The sequence below is a fragment of the Salmo salar genome, chromosome ssa07 (assembly GCF_905237065.1).
Source record: "Salmo salar chromosome ssa07, Ssal_v3.1, whole genome shotgun sequence".
Lineage (NCBI taxonomy): Eukaryota > Metazoa > Chordata > Actinopteri > Salmoniformes > Salmonidae > Salmo > Salmo salar.
The window spans coordinates 3,063,998-3,086,876 of record NC_059448.1 but is presented as its reverse complement, the minus strand read 5'-3'; the positions used below and the strand labels follow the sequence as shown (position 1 = coordinate 3,086,876).

The window sequence follows — 22,879 nt, the reverse complement described above, 5'->3', positions numbered from 1 at the left end:
AATGAATGGACCTACTGTACTATAGACTAACAGGACTGGCTGTGTTAAGACACGATGAATGAATGGACCTACTGTACTATAAACTAACAGGACTGGCTGTGTTAAGACACGATGATGGACCTACTGTACTATAGACTAACAGGACTAGCTGTGTTAAGACACGATGAATGAATGGACCTACTGTACTATAAACTAACAGGACTGGCTGTGTTAAGACACGATGATGGACCTACTGTATTATAAACTAACAGGACTGGCTGTGATAAGACACTATGATGCACCTACTGTACTATAAACTAACAGGACTGGCTGTGTTAAGACACGATGAATGAATGGACCTACTGTACTATAAACTAACAGGACTGTCTGTTAAGACACGATGAATGAATGGACCTACTGTACTATAAACTAACAGGACTGGCTGTGTTAAGACACGATGATGGACCTACTGTACTATAGACTAACAGGACTGGCTGTGTTAAGACACGATGAATGAATGGGCCTACTGTACTATAAACTAACAGGACTGGCTGTGTTAAGACACGATGAATGAATGGACCTACTGTACTATAAACTAACAGGACTGGCTGTGTTAAGACACGATGAATGAATGGACCTACTGTACTATAAACTAACAGGACTGGCTGTGTTAAGACACGATGATGGACCTACTGTACTATAAACTAACAGGACTGGCTGTGTTAAGACACGATGATGGACCTACTGTATTATAAACTAACAGGACTGGCTGTGTTAAGACACGATGATGGACCTACTGTACTATAGACTAACAGGACTGGCTGTGTGGTGGTAATGCAAAGGGCTTGAGCTAGTTCAGTTAAATTACAAAAACGACTGGAGAGAATGAAGACAGTCCAGCTTTCTGTCAGACAGGATAGAAGAGGTAAAACAGGATGTGGTATCTGGACGTGAGCTTTCTGTCTAACTTAATCCATCGCGATCAACCATCTTGAGAGATCCATCACTACAGAGTGGTGTGGAATGTTCGGATCCTTATTCAAGCAGTCCTCCATCGAGTAGATCTGAGGAGATCCGATTGGTGGTTGCGATCTGATTGGTCGGTTCAGGCAGAGGAGAGGATCTGATTGGTCGGTTCAGGCAGAGGAGAGGATTTGATTGGTCGGTTCAGGCTGAGGAGAAGCCGTCCTCTTCCAGAGCGTCGGAGATCAAGATGGAGAGCTGAGAGAACGATGGCCTTTCCTCCGCTCTCTAGAGATGGATGGAGGGAGGGAGGGATAGGGAGGGAGGGAGGGAGGGGGAGAAAGATACGGAGGGAGAGGGAGGGAGGGAGGGAGACAGAGAGAGAGAGAGATTTTGAGTACATTTCCTCAGTGAAATCAATGTAATGAGCAAATGTCAAATTGGCTTTTTACCAAATTACTGTACGACAGACCACGTATTCACCCTGCACACCCCATTTGACTAACAAACAAACCGAAACAAAGGCAAAGTCTTCTCATGACTTGTTGATTTCAAAAAAGCTTTTGACTCAATCTGGCACGAGGGTCTGCTATACAAATTAATGGAAAATGGTGTTGGGGAAAAACAAATGACATTTTAAAATCCATGTATAAAAACAAGTGTGGGGTTAAAAATGCCAAAAAACACCCATTTCTTCCCACAGGGCCGTGGGGTGAGACAGGGATGCAGCTTAAGCCCCACCCTCTTCAACATATATATAATGAATTGGCGAGGGCACTAGAACAGTCTGCAGCACCCGGCCCTCACCCTACTAGAATCTGAAGTCAAATGTCTACTGTTTGCTGATGATCTGGTGCTTCTGTACCCAACCAAGGAGGGCCTACAGCAGCACCTGGATCTTCTGCACAGATTCTGTCTGACCTGGGCCCTGACAGACCTGGGCCCTGACAGACCTGGGCCCTGACAGTAAATCTCAGTAAGACTGTGTTCCAAAAAAGGTCCAGCTGCCAGGACCACAAATACAAATTCCATCTAGACACCGTTGCCCTAGAGCACACAGAAAACTATACATACCTCGGCCTAAACATCAGCGCCACAGGTAACTTCCACAAAGCTGTGAACGATCTGAGAGACAAGGCAAGAAGGGCCTCCAAGCCATCAAAAGGAACATTAAATTCAAGATACTAGTTAGGATCTGGCAAAAAATACTTCAGTTATAGAAACCATTGCCCTTTATGGTTGTGAGGTCTGGGGTCCGCTCACCAACCAAGAATTCACTAAATGGGACAAACACCAAACTGAGACTCTGCATGTAGAATTCTGCTAAAATATCCTCTGTGTACAACATAAAACACCAAATAATGCAGAGCAGAATTAGGCCGATACCCGCTAATTATCAAAATCCAGAAAAGAGACATTAAATTCTAAAACCACCTAAAAGGAAGTGATTCCCAAACCTTCCATAACAAATCCCTCACCTACAGAGAGATGAACCTGGAGAAGAGTCTCCTAAGCAAGCTGGTTCTTCCATAACAAAGCCATCACCTACAGAGAGATGAACCTGGAGAAGAGTCCCCCTAAGCAAGCTGGTCCTGGGGCTCTGTTCACAAACACAAACAGACCCCACAGAGCCCCAGGACAGCAACACAATTAGACCCAACCAAATCATGAGGAAACAAAATGATAATTACTTCACACATTGGAAAGAATTAACAAAAAAACAGAGCAAACTAGAATGCTATTTGTCCCTAAACAGAGAGAACACAGTGGCAGAATACCTGACCACTGTGACTGACCCAAACTTAAGGAAAGCTTTGACTATGTACAGACTCAGTGAGCGTAGCCTTGCTATTGAGAAAGGCCGCCGTAGGCAGACCTGGCTCTCAAGAGAAGACAGGCTATGTGCAACACTGCCCACAAAATGAGGTGGAAACTGAGCTGTACTTCCTAACCTCCTGCCAAATGTATGACCATATTAGAGACACATATTTCCCTCAGATTACACAGACCCACAAAGAATTAGAAAACAAATCCAATTTTGATAAACTCCCATATCTACTGGGTGAAATACCACAGTGTGCCATCACAGCAGCAAGATGTGTGACCTGTTGCCACAAGAAAAGGTCAACCAGTGAAGAACAAACACCATTGTAAATACAACCCATATTTATGTTTATATATTTTCATATTATTATTGCAAATAATATGACATTGTAATGTCTTTATTCTTTTGTAACTTCTGTGAGTGTAATGTTTACTGTTCATTTTTATTGTTTATTTCACTTTTGTATATTATCTACTTCACTTGCTTTGGCAATGTTAACATATGTTTCCAATACCAATAAAACCCCTTGAATTGTATTGTATTGAATTGAATTGTATTGAATTGAATTGTATTGAATTCTGATATTTCCCTCTAATGGTTCAGGTTAGGAGTTGGAGTAGTTCTGATCCTAGACCTGTGGTTAGTGTCAATCTAGGAAGCAGGAAGCAGGAAGTGTATGATGTACCTCGTGCCAGCAGAGCTGCATGATGTCATAGATGTTGGGCGTGGCCTTCCTGGGTCTGTAGAGACGGTGTCCTTGTGACACTCTCGTCACTACCTCGTGGTTGGGGTTGTGTTCAAATGGCATCTTCCCCTCCGTAAACACCTCCCACATCAACACACCTGAACACACACACACACACACACACACACACACACACACACACACACACACACACACACACACACACACACCTGTATCATTATACACACATATACCTTCATCAATATACACACACACACACACACATACACACACACCTGTATCATTATACACACATATACCTTCATCAATATACACACACACACACACACACACCTGTATCAATATACACACATACACCTTCATCAATATACAGACAACACACACACACACACACACACACACACACACACACACACACACACACACACACACACACACCTGTATCAATATACACACATATACCTTCATCAATATACACACACACACACACACACACACACACACACACACACACACACACACACACACACACACACACACACACACACACACACACACACACACACACACACCTGTATCAATATACACACATACACCTTCATCAATATACAGACACACAGTGATCACTCACCGAAGGACCAAACGTCAGACTTGCTGCTGTACTTGCAGAAATTGAAGACTTCAGGGGGAGACCACTTGACTGGGAACTTAGTTCCTGATGAACTAGTGTACTGGTCATCTAGCACGTACCTAACACACACGCACGCACGCACGCACGCACACACACACACACACACACGTACGTGGTTGAAATACCACAGTGTGCCATCACAGCAGCAAGATGTGTGACCTGTTGCCACAAGAAAAGGTCAACCAGTGAAGAACAAACTCCATTGTAAATACAACCCATATTTATGTTGATTTATTTTCCCCTTTTGTACTTTAACTATTTGCACATCATTACAACACTGCGTATAGACATATGACATTTGAAATGTCTTTATTATTTTGAAATGTTTGTGTGTGTTTACTAACATTTCCCTTGTTTATTTCCCTTTTGTTTATTGTCTATTCCAGTGGTTCCCACAGTGTTTATAGTCCCCATGCCCCTTCTAACATTCAACCTCCAGCTGTACCCCCTCTAGCACCAGGGTCAGCACACTCTCAAATGTTGTGTTTTTGCCATCATTGTAAGCCTGCCACACACACACAGTATACAATACATTTATTAAACATAAGAATTAGTGTGATTTTTTTTGTCACGACCCGGCTCGTGGGAAGTGACAAAGAGTTCTTATAGGACCAGGGCACAAATAATAATATAATAATAATCAATAATTTTGCTCTTTATTTAACCATCTTACATATAAAACCTTATTTGTTCATCAAATTGTGAATGACTCACCACAGGTTAATGAGAAGGGTGCGCTTGCAATGTTGGGTTGTATTTTGTATTTGCATTTGAGAGTCTCAACTAAATACAGGAAAATTATTAAATTATTTAAGTCTTTCATGCTAGTGAGGGCCGAGAATCCACTCTCACATCGGGACGTGGTTGCAAAGGGAATCAGTGTCTTAACAGAGTGATTTGATAAGGCGGGATACTATTTTTGAGCGCAGCCCAATCCAATCCAGAAATCTGGCAATGGCTTCTGATTAAATTACATTTTCACAGAACCGCTTGTTGCAATTTTGATGAGGCTCTCGTGTTCAGATATCGGTAAGTGGACTGGAGGCAGGGCATGAAAGGGATAACGAATCCAGTTGTTTGTGTCGTCCGTTTTTGGGAAAGTACCTGCGTAATGGTGCACCCAACTCACTCAGGTCGTTCGCTACGTCACATTTGACTTTTTTATTTTATTTAACATTTATTTAACTAGGCAAGTCAGTTAATTAAGAATACATTCTTATTTACAATGACGGCCTACCGGGGAACAGTGGGTTAACATTCTACTTTTCCCGCAGAGAGAGTAATGTGATTGGATGTTAAATATTTGACTAGGCTTCCAGCAGCTACGTTTGGCCGTTAGTGGAAATCCAGCGAGAGGGTAGTGGTTAACTTGATTGGGTGTTAAATATTTGACTAGGCTTCCTGTATTTGACATTGTGTCGTTATTTCTCTGAACACTGGATGGTTTTCATTTTATTTTTGGCAGTGAAACGAGGCGACTCAGGTGAGTGAAAAAACCTCACCCAAATGTACAGCCCCGTTGGAAATTATAAATGGACTGTTTGAAAATGTGAGAAAACATTTTCTTAACCACTTTATTTATTTTTTGTTTGTTAAATGGGAATCACATTCTTATTTGGTGTTCCTCCGACGGCGCATACCCCAGTTTGGGAATACCTGCTCTATTATATATATATATATATATATATATATATATTATATATATATTATATATATACTGCTCAAAAAAATAAAGGGAACACTTAAACAACACAATGTAACTCCAAGTCAATCACACTTCTGTGAAATCAAACTGTCCACTTAGGAAGCAACACTGATTGACAATAAATTGCACATGCTGTTGTGCAAATGGAATAGACAACAGGTGGAAATTATAGGCAATTAGCAAGACACCCCCAATAAAGGAGTGGTTCTGCAGGTGGAGACCACAGACCACTTCTCAGTTCCTATGCTTCCTGGCTGATGTTTTGGTCACTTTTGAATGCCGGCGGTGCTTTCACTCTAGTGGTAGCATGAGACGGAGTCTACAACCCACACAAGTGGCTCAGGTACTGCAGATCATCCAGGATGGCACATCAATGCGAGCTGTGGCAAGAAGGTTTGCTGTGTCTGTCAGCGTAGTGTCCAGAGCATGGAGGCGCTACCAGGAGACAGGCCAGTACATCAGGAGACGTGGAGGAGGCCGTAGGAGGGCAACAACCCAGCAGCAGGACCGCTACCTCCGCCTTTGTGCAAGGAGGAGCAGGAGGAGCACTGCCAGAGCCCTGCAAAATGACCTCCAGCAGGCCACAAATGTGCATGTGTCTGCTCAAACGGTCAGAAACAGACTCCATGAGGGTTGTATGAGGGCCCGACATCCACAGGTGGGGGTTGTGCTTACAGCCCAACACCGTGCAGGACGTTTGGCATTTGCCAGAGAACACCAAGATTGGCAAATTCGCCACTGGTGCCCTGTACTCTTCACAGATGAAAGCAGGTTCACACAGCACGTGACAGAGTCTGGAGACGCCGTGGAGAACGTTCTGCTGCCTGCAACATCCTCCAGCATGACCGGTTTGGCGGTGGGTCAGTCATGGTGTGGGGTGGCATTTCTTTGGGGGGCCGCACAGCCCTCCATGTGCTCGCCAGAGGTAGCCTGACTGCCATTAGGTACCGAGATGAGATCCTCAGACCCCTTGTGAGACCATATGCTGGTGTGGTTGGCCCTGGGTTCCTCCTAATGCAAGACAATGCTAGACCTCATGTGGCTGGAGTGTGTCAGCAGTTCCTGCAAGAGGAAGGCATTGATGCTATGGACTGGCCCGCCCGTTCCCCAGACCTGAATCCAATTGAGCACATCTGGGACATCATGTCTCGCTCCATCCACCAACGCCACGTTGCACCACAGACTGTCCAGGAGTTGGCGGATGCTTTAGTCCAGGTCTGGGAGGAGATCCCTCAGGAGACCATCCGCCACCTCATCAGGAGCATGCCCAGGCGTTGTAGGGAGGTCATACAGGCACGTGGAGGCCACACACACTGCTGAGCCTCATTTTAACTTGTTTTAAGGACATTACATCAAAGTTGGATCAGCCTGTAGTGTGGTTTTCCACTTTAATTTTGAGTGTGACTCCAAATCCAGACCTCCATGGGTTGATAAATTGGATTTCCATTGATTATTTTTGTGTGATTTTGTTGTCAGCACATTCAACTATGTAAAGAAAAAAGTATTTAATAAGATTATTTATTTCATTCAGATCTAGGATGTGTTGTTTAAGTGTTCCCTTTATTTTTTTGAGCAGTGCATATATATATACATATTTTCACCATGCCAATAAAGCCCTTTGAATTGAATTGAGAGTGAGAAATTATGACTTTTTATTGTTCATTTCATTTTTGTATATAATATATATATATAATTTGATATTGTTTATTTCACTTCCTTTGGCAATGTAAACATATATTTCCCATGCCAATAAAGCCCCTTAAATTGAAGTTGAAATTTAGAGAATGGTTTGAGAGTTGAGTGTGTTATTCCATTACGTACCTGGCCATTCCAAAGTCCGATACCTTCACCACCAGAGCATCGTTCACCAGACAGTTCCTCGCTGCCTAGAGAGAGAGAGAGAGAGAGAGAGAGAGCGAGAGACAGTGATTGGCTGTTACTCTAACCAGGTATGTGCCTACTGGCTGAACGACTCGCCAGCTCTCTCCTGTCATTAATGTGATGATTGCTACTTATCGAATAATTACCTACTACGTTTAATTATTACTCGATTAAATGAATCACGTAACAATTAACTCTTTAGGAATTTGGGGCACCACGGGAAACGTTTATTTAATGAGTTACCATCTCCTGAATTAACTCAAGAATATATAGATATCATACCAGTCACCAATTAATAATAATTTCCTCATATCAGTCCCAATATTCGGATGTTGAAATATATTGTCCGTGGTTTGATGTTGTAGTTTTGGGCCATAAACTCTTCCTGAGACACAAAGACATTCCGATCACCCAAAAGGAATCGTCTGCTGCCTACGGTTTACGATCGACGTGATGTGTCATAAAAAAACCCCACATCCATCCCTCTCCCCCTCTACGGGAGAGAGAGAGAGAGCTCTGTAGAGCTGATCCATTGTAACCTCACAGGAGGGTCATGACACTTCCTATTGGCTTGTTGACCCACTAAGTCTGCCCCTATTGGCTGGTTGACCTACAAAGTCTCTCCCTATTTACTAGGTGTCTGTATTATATGATCTTATTGGTTGATAGACTCACCAGGTCTCAGTAAAGACTCTCCCTATTGGTTGATATTCTCCCCCCAGTCTCTGCGCATTGGCTAGGTGTCCGTAATCTGTAACCCTATTGGTTGACAGACTCACCAGGTTTCTCCTATTGACTGATACGCACCAGGTCTATCCCTATTGGCGGACAGACTCACCAGGTCTCTATGTATGAAGCCGTTTGCCTCCAGGTATTCCATCCCCTCCGAGACGTCCTGACAGATACTCAGTAAGGACCCCGGGCTGAAGGTGTCCCGACGCTGCCTGAAATAAATGAACCCCCCAAAATATTAGAACCTATGCACTGAAGGAGGCTGTTAAGCCGAAACATCTGTATGCCAGGGCTACCCAACCCTCCACCTAGAGGGATGTTAGGCTAAGGTTGGACTGAAAACCTACAGGATGGTAGATCTCCAGGAAGAAGGTTGGACTAAAAACCTACAGGATGGTAGATCTCCAGGAAGAGGGTTGGACTAAAAACCTACAGGAAGGTAGATGTCCTGGAAGAGGGTTGGACTAAAAACCTACAGGACGGTAGATGTCCTGGAAGAGGGTTGGACTAAAAACCTACAGGACGGTAGATCTCCAGGAAGAAGGTTGGACTGAAAACCTACAGGATGGTAGATGTCCAGGAAGAAGGTTGGACTGCTCTGCTGTATGCTATCCAAAGTATGTGAGTGGAGTTGAGCGGTCTGGAAATCCGGCAGCTAAAAACCGCTCCTCACTTTTGGGGCGGCAGGTAGCCTAGTGGTTAGAGTGTAGGGGCGGCAGGTAGCCTAGTGGTTAGAGCGTAGGGGCGGCAGGTAGCCTAGTGGTTAGAGCGTAGGGGCGGCAGGTAGTCTAGTGGTTAGAGCGTAGGGGCGGCAGGTAGCCTAGTGGTTAGAGTGTAGGGACGGCAGGTAGTCTAGTGGTTAGAGTGTAGGGGCGGCAGGTAGCCTAGTGGTTAGAGTGTAGGGGCGGCAGGTAGCCTAGTGGTTAGAGTGGAGGGGAGGCAGGTAGCTTATTGGTTAGAGTGGAGGGGAGGCAGGTAGCCTAGTGGTTAGAGTGGAGGGGAGGCAGGTAGCCTAGCGGTTAGAGTGTACGGGCGGCAGGTAGCCTAGTGGTTAGAGTGTAGGGGAGGCAGGTAGCCTAGTGGTTAGAGTGTAGGGGCGGCAGGTAGCCTAGTGGTTAGAGTGTAGGGGGGCAGGTAGCCTAGTGGTTAGAGTGTAGGGGAGGCAGGTAGCCTAGTGGTTAGAGTGGAGGGGAGGCAGGTAGCGTAGTGGTTAGAGTGGAGGGGAGGCAGGTAGCCTAGTGGTTAGAGTGTAGGGGCGGCAGGTAGCCTAGTGGTTAGAGTGTAGGGGCGGCAGGTAGCCTAGTGGTTAGAGTGTAGGGGCGGCAGGTAGACTAGTGGTTAGAGCGTAGGGGCGGCAGGTAGCCTAGTGGTTAGAGTGTAGGGGCGGCAGGTAGCCTAGTGGTTAGAGCGTAGGGGCGGCAGGTAGCCTAGTGGTTAGAGTGTAGGGGCGGCAGGTAGCCTAGTGGTTAGAGCGTAGGGGCGGCAGGTAGCCTAGTGGTTAGAGTGTAGGGGCGGCAGGTAGCTTAGTGGTTAGAGCGTAGGGGCGGCAAGTAGCCTAGTGGTTAGAGTGTAGGGGCGGCAGGTAGCCTAGTGGTTAGAGTGTAGGGGCGGCAGGTAGCCTAGTGGTTAGAGTGTAGGGGCGGCAGGTAGCCTAGTGGTTAGAGTGTAGGGGCGGCAGGTAGCCTAGTGGTTAGAGTGTAGGGGCGGCAGGTAGCCTAGTGGTTAGAGTGTAGGGGTGGCAGGTAGCCTAGTGGGAGTTTAGGGGCGGCAGGTAACCTAGTGGTTAGAGCGTAGGGGCGGCAGGTAGCCTAGTGGTTAGAGCGTAGGGGCGGCAGGTAGCCTAGTGGTTAGAGCGTAGGAGCGGCAGGTAGCCTAGTGGTTAGAGTGTAGGGGGGGCAGGTAGCCTAGTGGTTAGAGTGTAGGGGGCAGGCAGGTAGCCTAGTGGTTAGAGTGTAGGGGAGGCAGGTAGACTAGTGGTTAGAGTGTAGGGGCGGCAGGTAGCCTAGTGGTTAGAGTGTAGGGGCGGCAGGTAGCCTAGTGGTTAGAGTGTAGGAGCGGCAGGTAGCCTAGTGGTTAGAGTGTAGGGACGGCAGGTAGCCTAGTGGTTAGAGTGTAGAGGCTGGCAGGTAGCCTAGTGGTTAGAGTGTAGGGGCGGCAGGTAGCCTAGTGGTTAGAGTGTAGAGGTGGCAGGTAGCCTAGTGGGAGTGTAGAGGTGGCAGGTAGCCTAGTGGTTAGAGTGTAGAGGTGGCAGGTAGCCTAGTGGTTAGAGTTTAGGGGCGGCAGGTAACCTAGTGGTTAGAGCGTAGAGGCGGCAGGTAGTCTAGTGGTTAGAGTGTAGGGGCGGCAGGTAGCCTAGTGGTTAGAGCGTAGGGGCGGCAGGTAGCCTAGTGGTTAGAGCGTAGGGGCGGCAGGTAGCCTAGTGGTTAGAGCGTAGGGGCGGCAGGTAGTCTAGTGGTTAGAGCGTAGGGGCGGCAGGTAGCCTAGTGGTTAGAGTGTAGGGACGGCAGGTAGTCTAGTGGTTAGAGTGTAGGGGCGGCAGGTAGCCTAGTGGTTAGAGTGTAAGGGTGGCAGGTAGCCTAGTGGTTAGAGTGTAGGGGCGGCAGGTAGCCTAGTGGTTAGAGTGGAGGGGAGGCAGGTAGCCTAGTGGTTAGAGTGGAGGGGAGGCAGGTAGCCTAGTGGTTAGAGTGGAGGGGAGGCAGGTAGCCTAGCGGTTAGAGTGTACGGGCGGCAGGTAGCCTAGTGGTTAGAGTGTAGGGGCGGCAGGTAGCCTAGTGGTTAGAGTGTAGGGGAGGCAGGTAGACTAGTGGTTAGAGCGTAGGGGCGGCGGGTAGCCTAGTGGTTAGAGTGTAGGGGAGGCGGGTAGACTAGTGGTTAGAGTGTAGGGGAGGCAGGTAGCCTAGTGGTTAGAGTGTAGGGGCGGCAGGTAGCCTAGTGGTTAGAGTGTAGGGGCGGCAGGTAGCCTAGTGGTTAGAGTGTATAGGAGGCAGGTAGCCTAGTGGTTAGAGTGGAGGGGAGGCAGGTAGCCTAGTGGTTAGAGGGTAGGGGCGGCAGGTAGCCTAGTGGTTAGAGTGGAGGGGAGGCAGGTAGCCTAGTGGTTAGAGTGTAGGGGCGGCAGGTAGCCTAGTGGTTAGAGTGTATAGGAGGCAGGTAGCCTAGTGGTTAGAGTGGAGGGGAGGCAGGTAGCCTAGTGGTTAGAGTGGAGGGGAGGCAGGTAGCCTAGTGGTTAGAGTGGAGGGGAGGCAGGTAGCCTAGTGGTTAGAGCGGAGGGGCGGCAGGTAGCCTAGTGGTTAGAGTGTAGGGACGGCAGGTAGCCTAGTGGTTAGAGTGTAGGGACGGCAGGTAGCCTAGTGGTTAGAGTGTAGGGGAGGCAGGTAGCCTAGTGGTTAGAGTGTAGGGGCGGCAGGTAGCCTAGTGGTTAGAGTGTAGGGGGGGCAGGTAGCCTAGTGGTTAGAGTGTAGGGGGCAGGCAGGTAGCCTAGTGGTTAGAGTGTAGGGGCGGCAGGTAGACTAGTGGTTAGAGTGTAGGGGCGGCAGGTAGCCTAGTGGTTAGAGTGTAGGAGCGGCAGGTAGCCTAGTGGTTAGAGTGTAGGGGGGGCAGGTAGCCTAGTGGTTAGAGTGGAGGGGCGGCAGGTAGTCTAGTGGTTAGAGTGGAGGGGAGGCAGGTAGCCTAGTGGTTAGAGTGGAGGGGAGGCAGGTAGCCTAGTGGTTAGAGTGTAGGGGCGGCAGGTAGCCTAGTGGTTAGAGTGTAGGGGAGGCAGGTAGCCTAGTGGTTAGAGTGTAGGGGCGGCAGGTAGCCTAGTGGTTAGAGTGGAGGGGAGGCAGGTAGCCTAGTGGTTAGAGTGTAGGGGCGGTAGGTAGCCTAGTGGTTAGAGTGGAGGGGAGGCAGGTAGCCTAGTGGTTAGAGTGTAGGGGCGGCAGGTAGCCTAGTGGTTAGAGTGTACGGGCGGCAGGTAGCCTAGTGGTTAGAGTGTACGGGCGGCAGGTAGCCTAGTGGTTAGAGTGTAGGGGCGGCAGGTAGCCTAGTGGTTAGAGTGTACGGGCGGCAGGTAGCCTAGTGGTTAGAGCGTACGGGCGGCAGGTAGCCTAGTGGTTAGAGTGGAGGGGCGGCAGGTAGCCTAGTGGTTAGAGTGGAGGGGCGGCAGGTAGCCTAGTGGTTAGAGTGTACGGGCGGCAGGTAGCCTAGTGGTTAGAGTGGAGGGGCGGCAGGTAGCCTAGTGGTTAGAGTGGAGGGGCGGCAGGTAGCCTAGTGGTTAGAGTGTACGGGCGGCAGGTAGCCTAGTGGTTAGAGCGGAGGGGCGGCAGGTAGCCTAGTGGTTAGAGTGTAGGGGCGGCAGGTAGCCTAGTGGTTAGAGTGGAGGGGCGGCAGGTAGCCTAGTGGTTAGAGCGTAGGGGCGGCAGGTAGCCTAGTGGTTAGAGTGTAGGGGAGGCAGGTAGCCTAGTGGTTAGAGTGTAGGGGAGGCAGGTAGCCTAGTGGTTAGAGTGTACGGGCGGCAGGTTGCCTAGTGGTTAGAGTGTAGGGGCGGCAGGTAGTCTAGTGGTTAGAGTGTAGGGGCGGCAGGTAGTCTAGTGGTTAGAGTGTAGGGGAGGCAGGTAGCCTAGTGGTTAGAGTGTACGGGCGGCAGGTAGCCTAGTGGTTAGAGTGTACGGGCGGCAGGTAGCCTAGTGGTTAGAGTGTAGGGGCGGCAGGTAGTCTAGTGGTTAGAGTGTAGGGGCGGCAGGTAGTCTAGTGGTTAGAGTGTACGGGCGGCAGGTAGCCTAGTGGTTAGAGTGGAGGGGCGGCAGGTAGCCTAGTGGTTAGAGTGTAGGGGCGGCAGGTAGCCTAGTGGTTAGAGTGTACGGGCGGCAGGTAGCCTAGTGGTTAGAGTGTACGGGCGGCAGGTAGTCTAGTGGTTAGAGTGTAGCGGCGGCAGGTAGCCTAGTGGTTAGAGTGTACGGGCGGCAGGTAGCCTAGTGGTTAGAGTGGAGGGGAGGCAGGTAGCCTAGTGGTTAGAGTGTACGGGCGGCAGGTAGCCTAGTGGTTAGAGTGTACGGGCGGCAGGTAGCCTAGTGGTTAGAGTGTAGGGGCGGCAGGTAGCCTAGTGGTTAGAGTGGAGGGGAGGCAGGTAGCCTAGTGGTTAGAGTGTACGGGCGGCAGGTAGCCTAGTGGTTAGAGTGTACGGGCGGCAGGTAGCCTAGTGGTTAGAGTGTACGGGCGGCAGGTAGTCTAGTGGTTAGAGCGTAGGGGCGGCAGGTAGCCTAGTGGTTAGAGTGTAGAGGAGGCAGGTAGCCTAGTGGTTAGAGTGTAGGGGCGGCAGGTAGCCTAGTGGTTAGAGTGTAGGGGCGGCAGGTAGCCTAGTGGTTAGAGTGTAGAGGAGGCAGGTAGCCTAGTGGTTAGAGTGTAGGGGCGGCAGGTAGCCTAGTGGTTAGAGTGTACGGGCGGCAGGTAGTCTAGTGGTTAGAGTGTAGGGGCGGCAGGTAGCCTAGTGGTTAGAGTGTAGGGGCGGCAGGTAGCCTAGTGGTTAGAGTGTACGGGCGGCAGGTAGCCTAGTGGTTAGAGTGTAGGGGCGGCAGGTAGCCTAGTGGTTAGAGTGTACGGGCGGCAGGTAGCCTAGTGGTTAGAGTGTAGGGGAGGCAGGTAGTCTAGTTGTTAGAGTGTAGGGGCGGCAGGTAGCCTAGTGGTTAGAGTGTAGGGGCGGCAGGTAGCCTAGTGGTTAGAGAGTAGGGGAGGCAGGTAGCCTAGTGGTTAGAGTGTAGGGGAGGCAGGTAGCCTAGTGGTTAGAGTGTACGGGCGGCAGGTAGCCTAGTGGTTAGAGTGTAGGGGCAGGCAGGTAGCCTAGTGGTTAGAGCGGAGGGGCGGCAGGTAGCCTAGTGGTTAGAGTGTACGGGCGGCAGGTAGCCTAGTGGTTAGAGTGTAGGGGCAGGCAGGTAGCCTAGTGGTTAGAGTGTAGGGGCGGCAGGTAGCCTAGTGGTTAGAGTGTAGGGGCAGGCAGGTAGCCTAGTGGTTAGAGTGTAGGGGCAGGCAGGTAGCCTAGTGGTTAGAGTGTAGGGGCGGCAGGTAGCCTAGTGGTTAGAGTGTAGGGGCAGGCAGGTAGCCTAGTGGTTAGAGTGTAGGGGCGGCAGGTAGCCTAGTGGTTAGAGTGTACGGGCGGCAGGTAGCCTAGTGGTTAGAGTGTAGGGGCAGGCAGGTAGCCTAGTGGTTAGAGTGTAGGGGAGGCAGGTAGCCTAGTGGTTAGAGTGTAGGGGAGACAGGTAGCCTAGTGGTTAGAGTGTAGGGGAGGCAGGTAGCCTAGTGGTTAGAGTGTAGGGGCAGGCAGGTAGCCTAGTGGTTAGAGTGTAGGGGAGGCAGGTAGCCTAGTGGTTAGAGTGTAGGGGAGACAGGTAGCCTAGTGGTTAGAGTGTAGGGGCAGGCAGGTAGCCTAGTGGTTAGAGTGTAGGGGAGGCAGGTAGCCTAGTGGTTAGAGTGTAGGGGAGACAGGTAGCCTAGTGGTTAGAGTGTAGGGGAGACAGGTAGCCTAGTGGTTAGAGTGTAGGGGAGGCAGGTAGCCTAGTGGTTAGAGTGTAGGGGCAGGCAGGTAGCCTAGTGGTTAGAGTGTAGGGGAGACAGGTAGCCTAGTGGTTAGAGTGTAGGGGAGGCAGGTAGCCTAGTGGTTAGAGTGTAGGGGCAGGCAGGTAGCCTAGTGGTTAGAGTGTAGGGGAGGCAGGTAGCCTAGTGGTTAGAGTGTAGGGGCAGGCAGGTAGCCTAGTGGTTAGAGTGTAGGGGAGGCAGGTAGCCTAGTGGTTAGAGTGTAGGGGTGGCAGGTAGCCTAGCGGTTAGAGTGTAGGGGAGGCAGGTAGCCTAGCGGTTAGAGTGTAGGGGCAGGCAGGTAGCCTAGTGGTTAGAGTGTAGAGGAGGCAGGTAGCCTAGTGGTTAGAGTGTAGAGGAGGCAGGTAGCCTAGTGGTTAGAGTGTAGGGGAGGCAGGTAGCCTAGTGGTTAGAGTGTAGGGGAGGCAGGTAGCCTAGTGGTTAGAGTGTAGGGGCAGGCAGGTAGCCTAGTGGTTAGAGTGTAGGGGAGGCAGGTAGCCTAGTGGTTAGAGTGTAGGGGTGGCAGGTAGCCTAGCGGTTAGAGTGTAGGGGAGGCAGGTAGCCTAGCGGTTAGAGTGTAGGGGCAGGCAGGTAGCCTAGTGGTTAGAGTGTAGAGGAGGCAGGTAGCCTAGTGGTTAGAGTGTAGAGGAGGCAGGTAGCCTAGTGGTTAGAGTGTAGGGGAGACAGGTAGCCTAGTGGTTAGAGTGTAGGGGCGGCAGGTAGCCTAGTGGTTAGAGCGGAGGGGAGGCAGGTAGCCTAGTGGTTAGAGTGTAGGGGAGGCAGGTAGCCTAGTGGTTAGAGTGTAGAGGAGGCAGGTAGCCTAGTGGTTAGAGTGTACGGGAGGCAGGTAGCCTAGTGGTTAGAGTGTAGGGGCGGCAGGTAGCCTAGTGGTTAGAGTGTAGAGGAGGCAGGTAGCCTAGTGGTTAGAGTGTACGGGAGGCAGGTAGCCTAGTGGTTAGAGTGTAGAGGAGGCAGGTAGCCTAGTGGTTAGAGTGTACGGGAGGCAGGTAGCCTAGTGGTTAGAGTGTACGGGAGGCAGGTAGCCTAGTGGTTAGAGTGTAGGGGAGGCAGGTAGCCTAGTGGTTAGAGTGGAGGGGGGCAGGTAGCGTAGTGGTTAGAGTGTAGGGGCGGCAGGTAGCCTAGTGGTTAGAGTGTGGGGCATGCAGGTAGCCTAGTGGTTAGAGTGTAGGGGCGGCAGGTAGCCTAGTGGTTAGAGTGGAGGGGCGGCAGGTAGCCTAGTGGTTAGAGTGTACGGGAGGCAGGTAGCCTAGTGGTTAGAGTGTACGGGAGGCAGGTAGCCTAGTGGTTAGAGTGGAGGGGCGGCAGGTAGCCTAGTGGTTAGAGTGGAGGGGAGGCAGGTAGCCTAGTGGTTAGAGTGTAGGGGAGGCAGGTAGCCTAGTGGTTAGAGTGTAGGGGAGGCAGGTAGCCTAGTGGTTAGAGTGTAGGGGAGGCAGGTAGCCTAGTGGTTAGAGTGTAGGGGAGGCAGGTAGCCTAGTGGTTAGAGTGTACGGGCGGCAGGTAGCCTAGTGGTTAGAGTGTAGAGGAGGCAGGTAGCCTAGTGGTTAGAGTGTAGGGGAGGCAGGTAGCCTAGTGGTTAGAGTGTAGAGGAGGCAGGTAGCCTAGTGGTTAGAGTGTAGGGGAGGCAGGTAGCCTAGTGGTTAGAGTGTAGGGGAGGCAGGTAGCCTAGTGGTTAGAGTGTACGGGCGGCAGGTAGCCTAGTGGTTAGAGTGTAGGGGAGGCAGGTAGCCTAGTGGTTAGAGTGTACGGGCGGCAGGTAGCCTAGTGGTTAGAGTGGAGGGGAGGCAGGTAGCCTAGTGGTTAGAGTGTAGGGGCGACAGGTAGCCTAGTGGTTAGAGTGGAGGGGCGGCAGGTTGCCTAGTGGTTAGAGTGTAGGGGAGGCAGGTAGCCTAGTGGTTAGAGTGGAGGGGCGGCAGGTAGCCTAGTGGTTAGAGTGTAGGGGAGGCAGGTAGCCTAGTGGTTAGAGTGGAGGGGAGGCAGGTAGCCTAGTGGTTAGAGTGTAGGGGCGGCAGGTAGCCTAGTGGTTAGAGTGTAGGGGCGGCAGGTAGCCTAGTGGTTAGAGTGTAGGGGAGGCAGGTAGCCTAGTGGTTAGAGTGTAGGGGCGGCAGGTAGCCTAGTGGTTAGAGTGTAGGGGCGGCAGGTAGCCTAGTGGTTAGAGTGGAGGGGCGGCAGGTAGCCTAGTGGTTAGAGTGGAGGGACGGCAGGTAGCCTAGTGGTTAGAGTGTAGGGGGGGCAGGTAGCCGAGTGGTTAGAGTGGAGGGGCGGCAGGTAGCCTAGTGGTTAGAGTGTAGGGGCGGCAGGTAGCCTAGTGGTTAGAGTGTAGGGGCGGCAGGTAGCCTAGTGGTTAGAGTGTAGGGGCGGCAGGTAGCCTAGTGGTTAGAGTGTAGGGGCGGCAGGTAGTCTAGTGGTTAGAGTGTAGGGGCGGCAGGTAGCCTAGTGGTTAGAGTGTAGGGGCGGCAGGTAGCCTAGTGGTTAGAGTGTAGGGGGCAGGCAGGTAGCCTAGTGGTTAGAGTGTAGGGGAGGCAGGTAGCCTAGTGGTTAGAGTGGAGGGGAGGCAGGTAGCCTAGTGGTTAGAGTGGAGGGGAGGCAGGTAGCCTAGTGGTTAGAGTGTAGGGGGCAGGCAGGTAGCCTAGTGGTTAGAGTGTAGGGGGCAGGCAGGTAGCCTAGTGGTTAGAGTGTAGAGGCTGGCAGGTAGCCTAGTGGTTAGAGTGGAGGGGAGGCAGGTAGCCTAGTGGTTAGAGTGTAGGGGGCAGGCAGGTAGCCTAGTGGTTAGAGTGTAGGGGGCAGGCAGGTAGCCTAGTGGTTAGAGTGTAGGGGCGGCAGGTAGCCTAGTGGTTAGAGTGTAGGGGGAGGCAGGTAGCCTAGTGGTTAGAGTGTAGGGGAGGCAGGTAGCCTAGTGGTTAGAGTGTAGGGGGCAGGCAGGTAGCCTAGTGGTTAGAGTGGAGGGGAGGCAGGTAGCCTAGTGGTTAGAGTGTAGGGGGCAGGCAGGTAGCCTAGTGGTTAGAGTGGAGGGGAGGCAGGTAGCCTAGTGGTTAGAGTGGAGGGGAGGCAGGTAGCCTAGTGGTTAGAGTGGAGGGGAGGCAGGTAGCCTAGTGGTTAGAGTGGAGGGGAGGCAGGTAGCCTAGTGGTTAGAGTGGAGGGGAGGCAGGTAGCCTAGTGGTTAGAGTGGAGGGGAGGCAGGTAGCCTAGTGGTTAGAGTGTAGGGGAGGCAGGTAGCCTAGTGGTTAGAGTGTAGGGGGCGGCAGGTAGCCTAGTGGTTAGAGTGGAGGGGAGGCAGGTAGCCTAGTGGTTAGAGTGTAGGGGCGGCAGGTAGCCTAGTGGTTAGAGTGCAGAGGAGGCAGGTAGCCTAGTGGTTAGAGCGTAGGGGGCGGCAGGTTGCCTAGTGGTTAGAGTGTAGGGGCGGCAGGTAGCCTAGTGGTTAGAGTGGAGGGGGGCAGGTAGCCTAGTGGTTAGAGTGTAGGGGCGGCAGGTAGCCTAGTGGTTAGAGTGTAGGGGCGGCAGGTAGCCTAGTGGTTAGAGTGCAGAGGAGGCAGGTAGCCTAGTGGTTAGAGCGTGGGGGCGGCAGGTTGCCTAGTGGTTAGAGTGGAGGGCGGCAGGTAGCCTAGTGGTTAGAGTGGAGGGAGGCAGGTAGCCTAGTGGTTAGAGTGTAGGGGAGGCAGGTAGCCTAGTGGTTAGAGTGGAGGGGGGGCAGGTAGCCTAGTGGTTAGAGTGTAGGGGGGCAGGTAGACTAGTGGTTAGAGTGGAGGGGGGACAGGTAGCCTAGTGGTTAGAGTGTAGGGGGGCAGGTAGACTAGTGGTTAGAGTGGAGGGGGGCAGGTAGACTAGTGGTTAGAGTGGAGGGGGACAGGTAGCCTAGTGGTTAGAGTGTAGGGGCGGCAGGTAGCCTAGTGGTTAGAGCGTAGGGGAGGCAGGTAGCCTAGTGGTTAGAGTGGAGGGGAGGCAGGTAGACTAGTGGTTAGAGTGGAGGGGGGGCAGGTAGCCTAGTGGTTAGAGTGTAGGGGGGGCAGGTAGACTAGTGGTTAGAGTGGAGGGGGGGCAGGTAGACTAGTGGTTAGAGTGGAGGGGGGACAGGTAGCCTAGTGGTTAGAGTGTAGGGGCGGCAGGTAGCCTAGTGGTTAGAGCGTAGGGGAGGCAGGTAGCCTAGTGGTTAGAGTGGAGGGGAGGCAGGTAGACTAGTGGTTAGAGTGGAGGGGGGGCAGGTAGACTAGTGGTTAGAGTGGAGGGTTAGCTAGTGGTTACCTGACGTAATTGAGCAGACATCCCAGTTCCATAAACTCAGACACAATGTACATGGGCTTCTGGTGGGTACACACTCCATACAGCTGCACCAGTTTAGGATGGGAGAGACGCCTGCAACACACACACACACACACACACACACACACACACACACACACACACACACACACACACACACACACACACACACACACACACACACACAGTAACATTATGGGTCATCTGTACATCCAATCCGTCTATCGATGTGTGCAGGCTTCCTCCAGGAAGTCCCCTGTGTCATGTATTGTACTCACATCATAACCTTGGCTTCCTCTAGGAAGTCCCGTGTGTCATGTATTGTACTCACATCATAACCTTGGCTTCCTCTAGGAAGTCCCCTGTGTCATGTATTGTACTCACATCATAACCTTGGCTTCCTCTAGGAAGTCCCCTCTGTCATGTATTGTACTCACATCATAACCTTGGCTTCCTCCAGGAAGTCCCCTCTGTCATGTATTGTACTCACATCATAACCTTGGCTTCCTCTAGGAAGTCCCGTGTGTCATGTATTGTACTCACATCATAACCTTGGCTTCCTCCAGGAAGTCCTCTTCGTACATGGCTCCCTCTCTGATAGCCTTGATAGCTACTTTGTGCTGAGCTCTCCATTTCCCCAGCCGCACCACCCCAAACTGGCCACTACCCAGCTCCTTCATGAAGGTCAACTCAACAGGGTTGATCTGCCACTTCTCTGTAGGGAGTAAAGTACTAGTGTAGAGTAAAGTACTAGTGTAGAGTACTAGTGTAGAGTAGAGTACTAGTGTAGAGTACTAGTGTAGAGTACTGGTGTAGAGTACTGGTGTAGAGTACTAGAGCAGAGTACTAGAGTAGAGTACTAGAGTAGAGTACTAGAGTAGAGTACTAGTGTAGAGTACTAGAGTAGAGTACTAGTGTAGTGTAGAGTACTAGAGTAGAGTACTGGTGTAGAGTACTAGTGTAGAGTAGAGTACTAGTGTAGAGTACTAGTGTAGAGTAGAGTACTAGTGTAGAGTACTAGTGTAGAGTACTGGTGTAGAGTACTGGTGTAGAGTACTAGAGCAGAGTACTAGAGTAGAGTACTAGAGTAGAGTACTAGAGTAGAGTACTAGTGTAGAGTACTAGAGTAGAGTACTAGTGTAGTGTAGAGTACTAGAGTAGAGTACTGGTGTAGAGTACTAGTGTAGAGTAGAGTACTAGTGTAGAGTACTAGTGTAGAGTAGAGTACTAGTGTAGAGTACTGGTGTAGAGTACTAGAGCAGAGTACTAGAGTAGAGTACTAGAGTAGAGTACTAGAGTAGAGTACTAGTGTAGAGTACTAGAGTAGAGTACTAGTGTAGTGTAGAGTACTAGAGTAGAGTACTGGTGTAGAGTACTAGTGTAGAGTACTAGTGTAGAGTACTAGTGTAGAGTACTAGAGTAGTGTACTGGTGTAGAGTACTAGAGTAGAGTACTAGTGTAGAGTACTAGTGTAGAGTACTAGTGTAGAGTACTAGAGTAGAGTACTAGTGTAGAGTACTAGAGTAGAGTACTAGTGTAGTATAGAGTACTAGAGTAGAGTACTGGTGTAGAGTACTAGTGTAGAGTACTAGTGTAGAGTACTAGTGTAGAGTACTGGTGTAGAGTACTAGAGTAGAGTACTAGAGTAGAGTACTAGTGTAGAGTACTAGAGTAGAGTACTAGTGTAGTGTAGAGTACTGGTGTAGAGTACTAGTGTAGAGTACTAGTGTAGTGTAGAGTACTGGTGTAGAGTACTGGTGTAGAGTACTAGAGCAGAGTACTAGAGTAGAGTACTAGTGTAGTGTAGAGTACTAGAGTAGAGTACTGGTGTAGAGTACTAGTGTAGAGTACTAGTGTAGTGTAGAGTACTAGAGTAGAGTACTGGTGTAGAGTACTAGTGTAGAGTACTGGAGTAGAGTACTAGTGTAGAGTATTAGAGTAGAGTACTAGAGTAGAGTACTAGTGTAGTGTACTAGTGTAGAGTAGAGTACTAGTGTAGAGTACTAGTGTAGAGTACTAGTGTAGAGTACTGGAGTAGAGTACTAGTGTAGAGTACTAGAGTAGAGTACTAGAGTAGAGTACTAGTGTAGTGTACTAGTGTAGAGTAGAGTACTAGTGTAGAGTACTAGTGTAGAGTAGAGTACTAGTGTAGAGTACTAGTGTAGAGTAGAGTACTAGTGTAGAGTACTAGTGTAGAGTACTGGTGTAGAGTACTAGAGTAGAGTACTAGTGTAGAGTACTAGTGTAGAGTAGAGTACTAGTGTAGAGTACTAGTGTAGAGTACTGGTGTAGAGTACTAGAGTAGAGTACTAGTGTAGAGTACTAGTGTAGAGTACTAGTGTAGAGTACTGGTGTAGAGTACTGGTGTAGAGTACTAGAGTAGAGTACTAGTGTAGAGTAATAGTGTAGAGTACTAGTGTAGAGTACTGGTGTAGAGTACTGGTGTAGAGTACTAGAGTAGAGTACTAGTGTAGAGTACTAGTGTAGAGTACTAGTGTAGAGTACTAGTGTAGAGTACTAGTGTAGAGTACTAGTGTAGAGTACTAGAGTAGTGTACTAGTGTAGAGTACTAGTGTAGAGTACTAGTGTAGTGTACTAGTGTAGAGTACTAGAGTAGAGTACTAGTGTAGAGTACTAGAGTAGTGTACTAGTGTAGAGTACTAGTGTAGAGTACTAGTGTAGAGTACTAGTGTAGAGTAGAGTACTAGTGTAGAGTACTAGTGTAGAGTACTGGTGTAGAGTACTAGTGTAGAGTACTAGTGTAGTGTAGAGTACTAGTGTAGAGTACTAGTGTAGAGTACTAGTGTAGAGTACTAGTGTAGTGTAGAGTACTGGTGTAGTGTAGAGTACTGGTGTAGTGTAGAGTACTAGTGTAGAGTACTAGTGTAGAGTACTAGTGTAGTGTAGAGTACTAGTGTAGAGTACTAGTGTAGAGTACTAGTGTAGTGTAGAGTACTAGTGTAGAGTACTAGTGTAGAGTACTAGAGTAGAGTACTAGAGTAGAGTACTGGTGTAGAGTACTAGAGTAGAGTACTAGTGTAGTGTAGAGTACTAGTGTAGAGTACTAGAGTAGTGTACTAGAGTAGAGTACTAGTGTAGAGTACTAGAGTAGAGTAGAGTACTAGTGTAGAGTAGAGTACTAGTGTAGAGTACTAGTGTAGAGTACTAGAGTAGAGTAGAGTACTAGTGTAGAGTACTAGAGTAGAGTAGAGTACTAGAGTAGAGTACTAGAGTAGAGTAGAGTACTAGAGTAGAGTACTAGAGTAGAGTAGAGTACTAGAGTAGTGTAGAGTACTAGTGTAGAGTACTAGTGTAGAGTACTAGAGTAGAGTACTAGTGTAGAGTACTAGAGTAGAGTACTAGTGTAGTGTAGAGTACTAGTGTAGAGTACTAGTGTAGTGTAGAGTACTAGTGTAGAGTACTAGTGTAGTGTAGAGTACTAGTGTAGAGTACTAGAGTAGAGTACTAGTGTAGAGTACTAGTGTAGTGTAGAGTACTAGAGTAGAGTACTAGTGTAGAGTACTAGTGTAGTGTAGAGTACTAGAGTAGAGTACTAGTGTAGTGTAGAGTACTAGTGTAGAG

General features: G+C 49.7%; 1 protein-coding gene across 7 annotated transcripts in view; it reads right to left on the bottom strand.

Moving 5' to 3' along the window:
* Positions 1-22,879, bottom strand: part of LOC106591515 (tyrosine-protein kinase Tec-like) — a 106,423-nt gene that overhangs the window by 754 nt on the left and 82,790 nt on the right. For 4 of the 7 annotated variants that reach the window (XM_045721410.1, XM_045721413.1, XM_045721411.1 and 1 more), the window contains exons 13-19: positions 19,841-20,012; positions 19,280-19,390; positions 8,589-8,694; positions 7,691-7,755; positions 4,105-4,223; positions 3,453-3,610; positions 12-1,230 (exon numbers count right to left, since the gene is read on the bottom strand). In XM_045721410.1, coding sequence (XP_045577366.1) covers positions 1,147-1,230; positions 3,453-3,610; positions 4,105-4,223; positions 7,691-7,755; positions 8,589-8,694; positions 19,280-19,390; positions 19,841-20,012 — 815 coding nt within the window. In that variant the 3' untranslated portion in view covers positions 12-1,146. Of the gene's footprint in view, positions 1-11; positions 1,231-3,452; positions 3,611-4,104; positions 4,224-7,690; positions 7,756-8,588; positions 8,695-19,279; positions 19,391-19,840; positions 20,013-22,879 lie in introns of those variants that run through there. The other 3 variants (XM_045721414.1, XM_045721415.1, XM_045721416.1) reach the window with 3 other exon arrangements.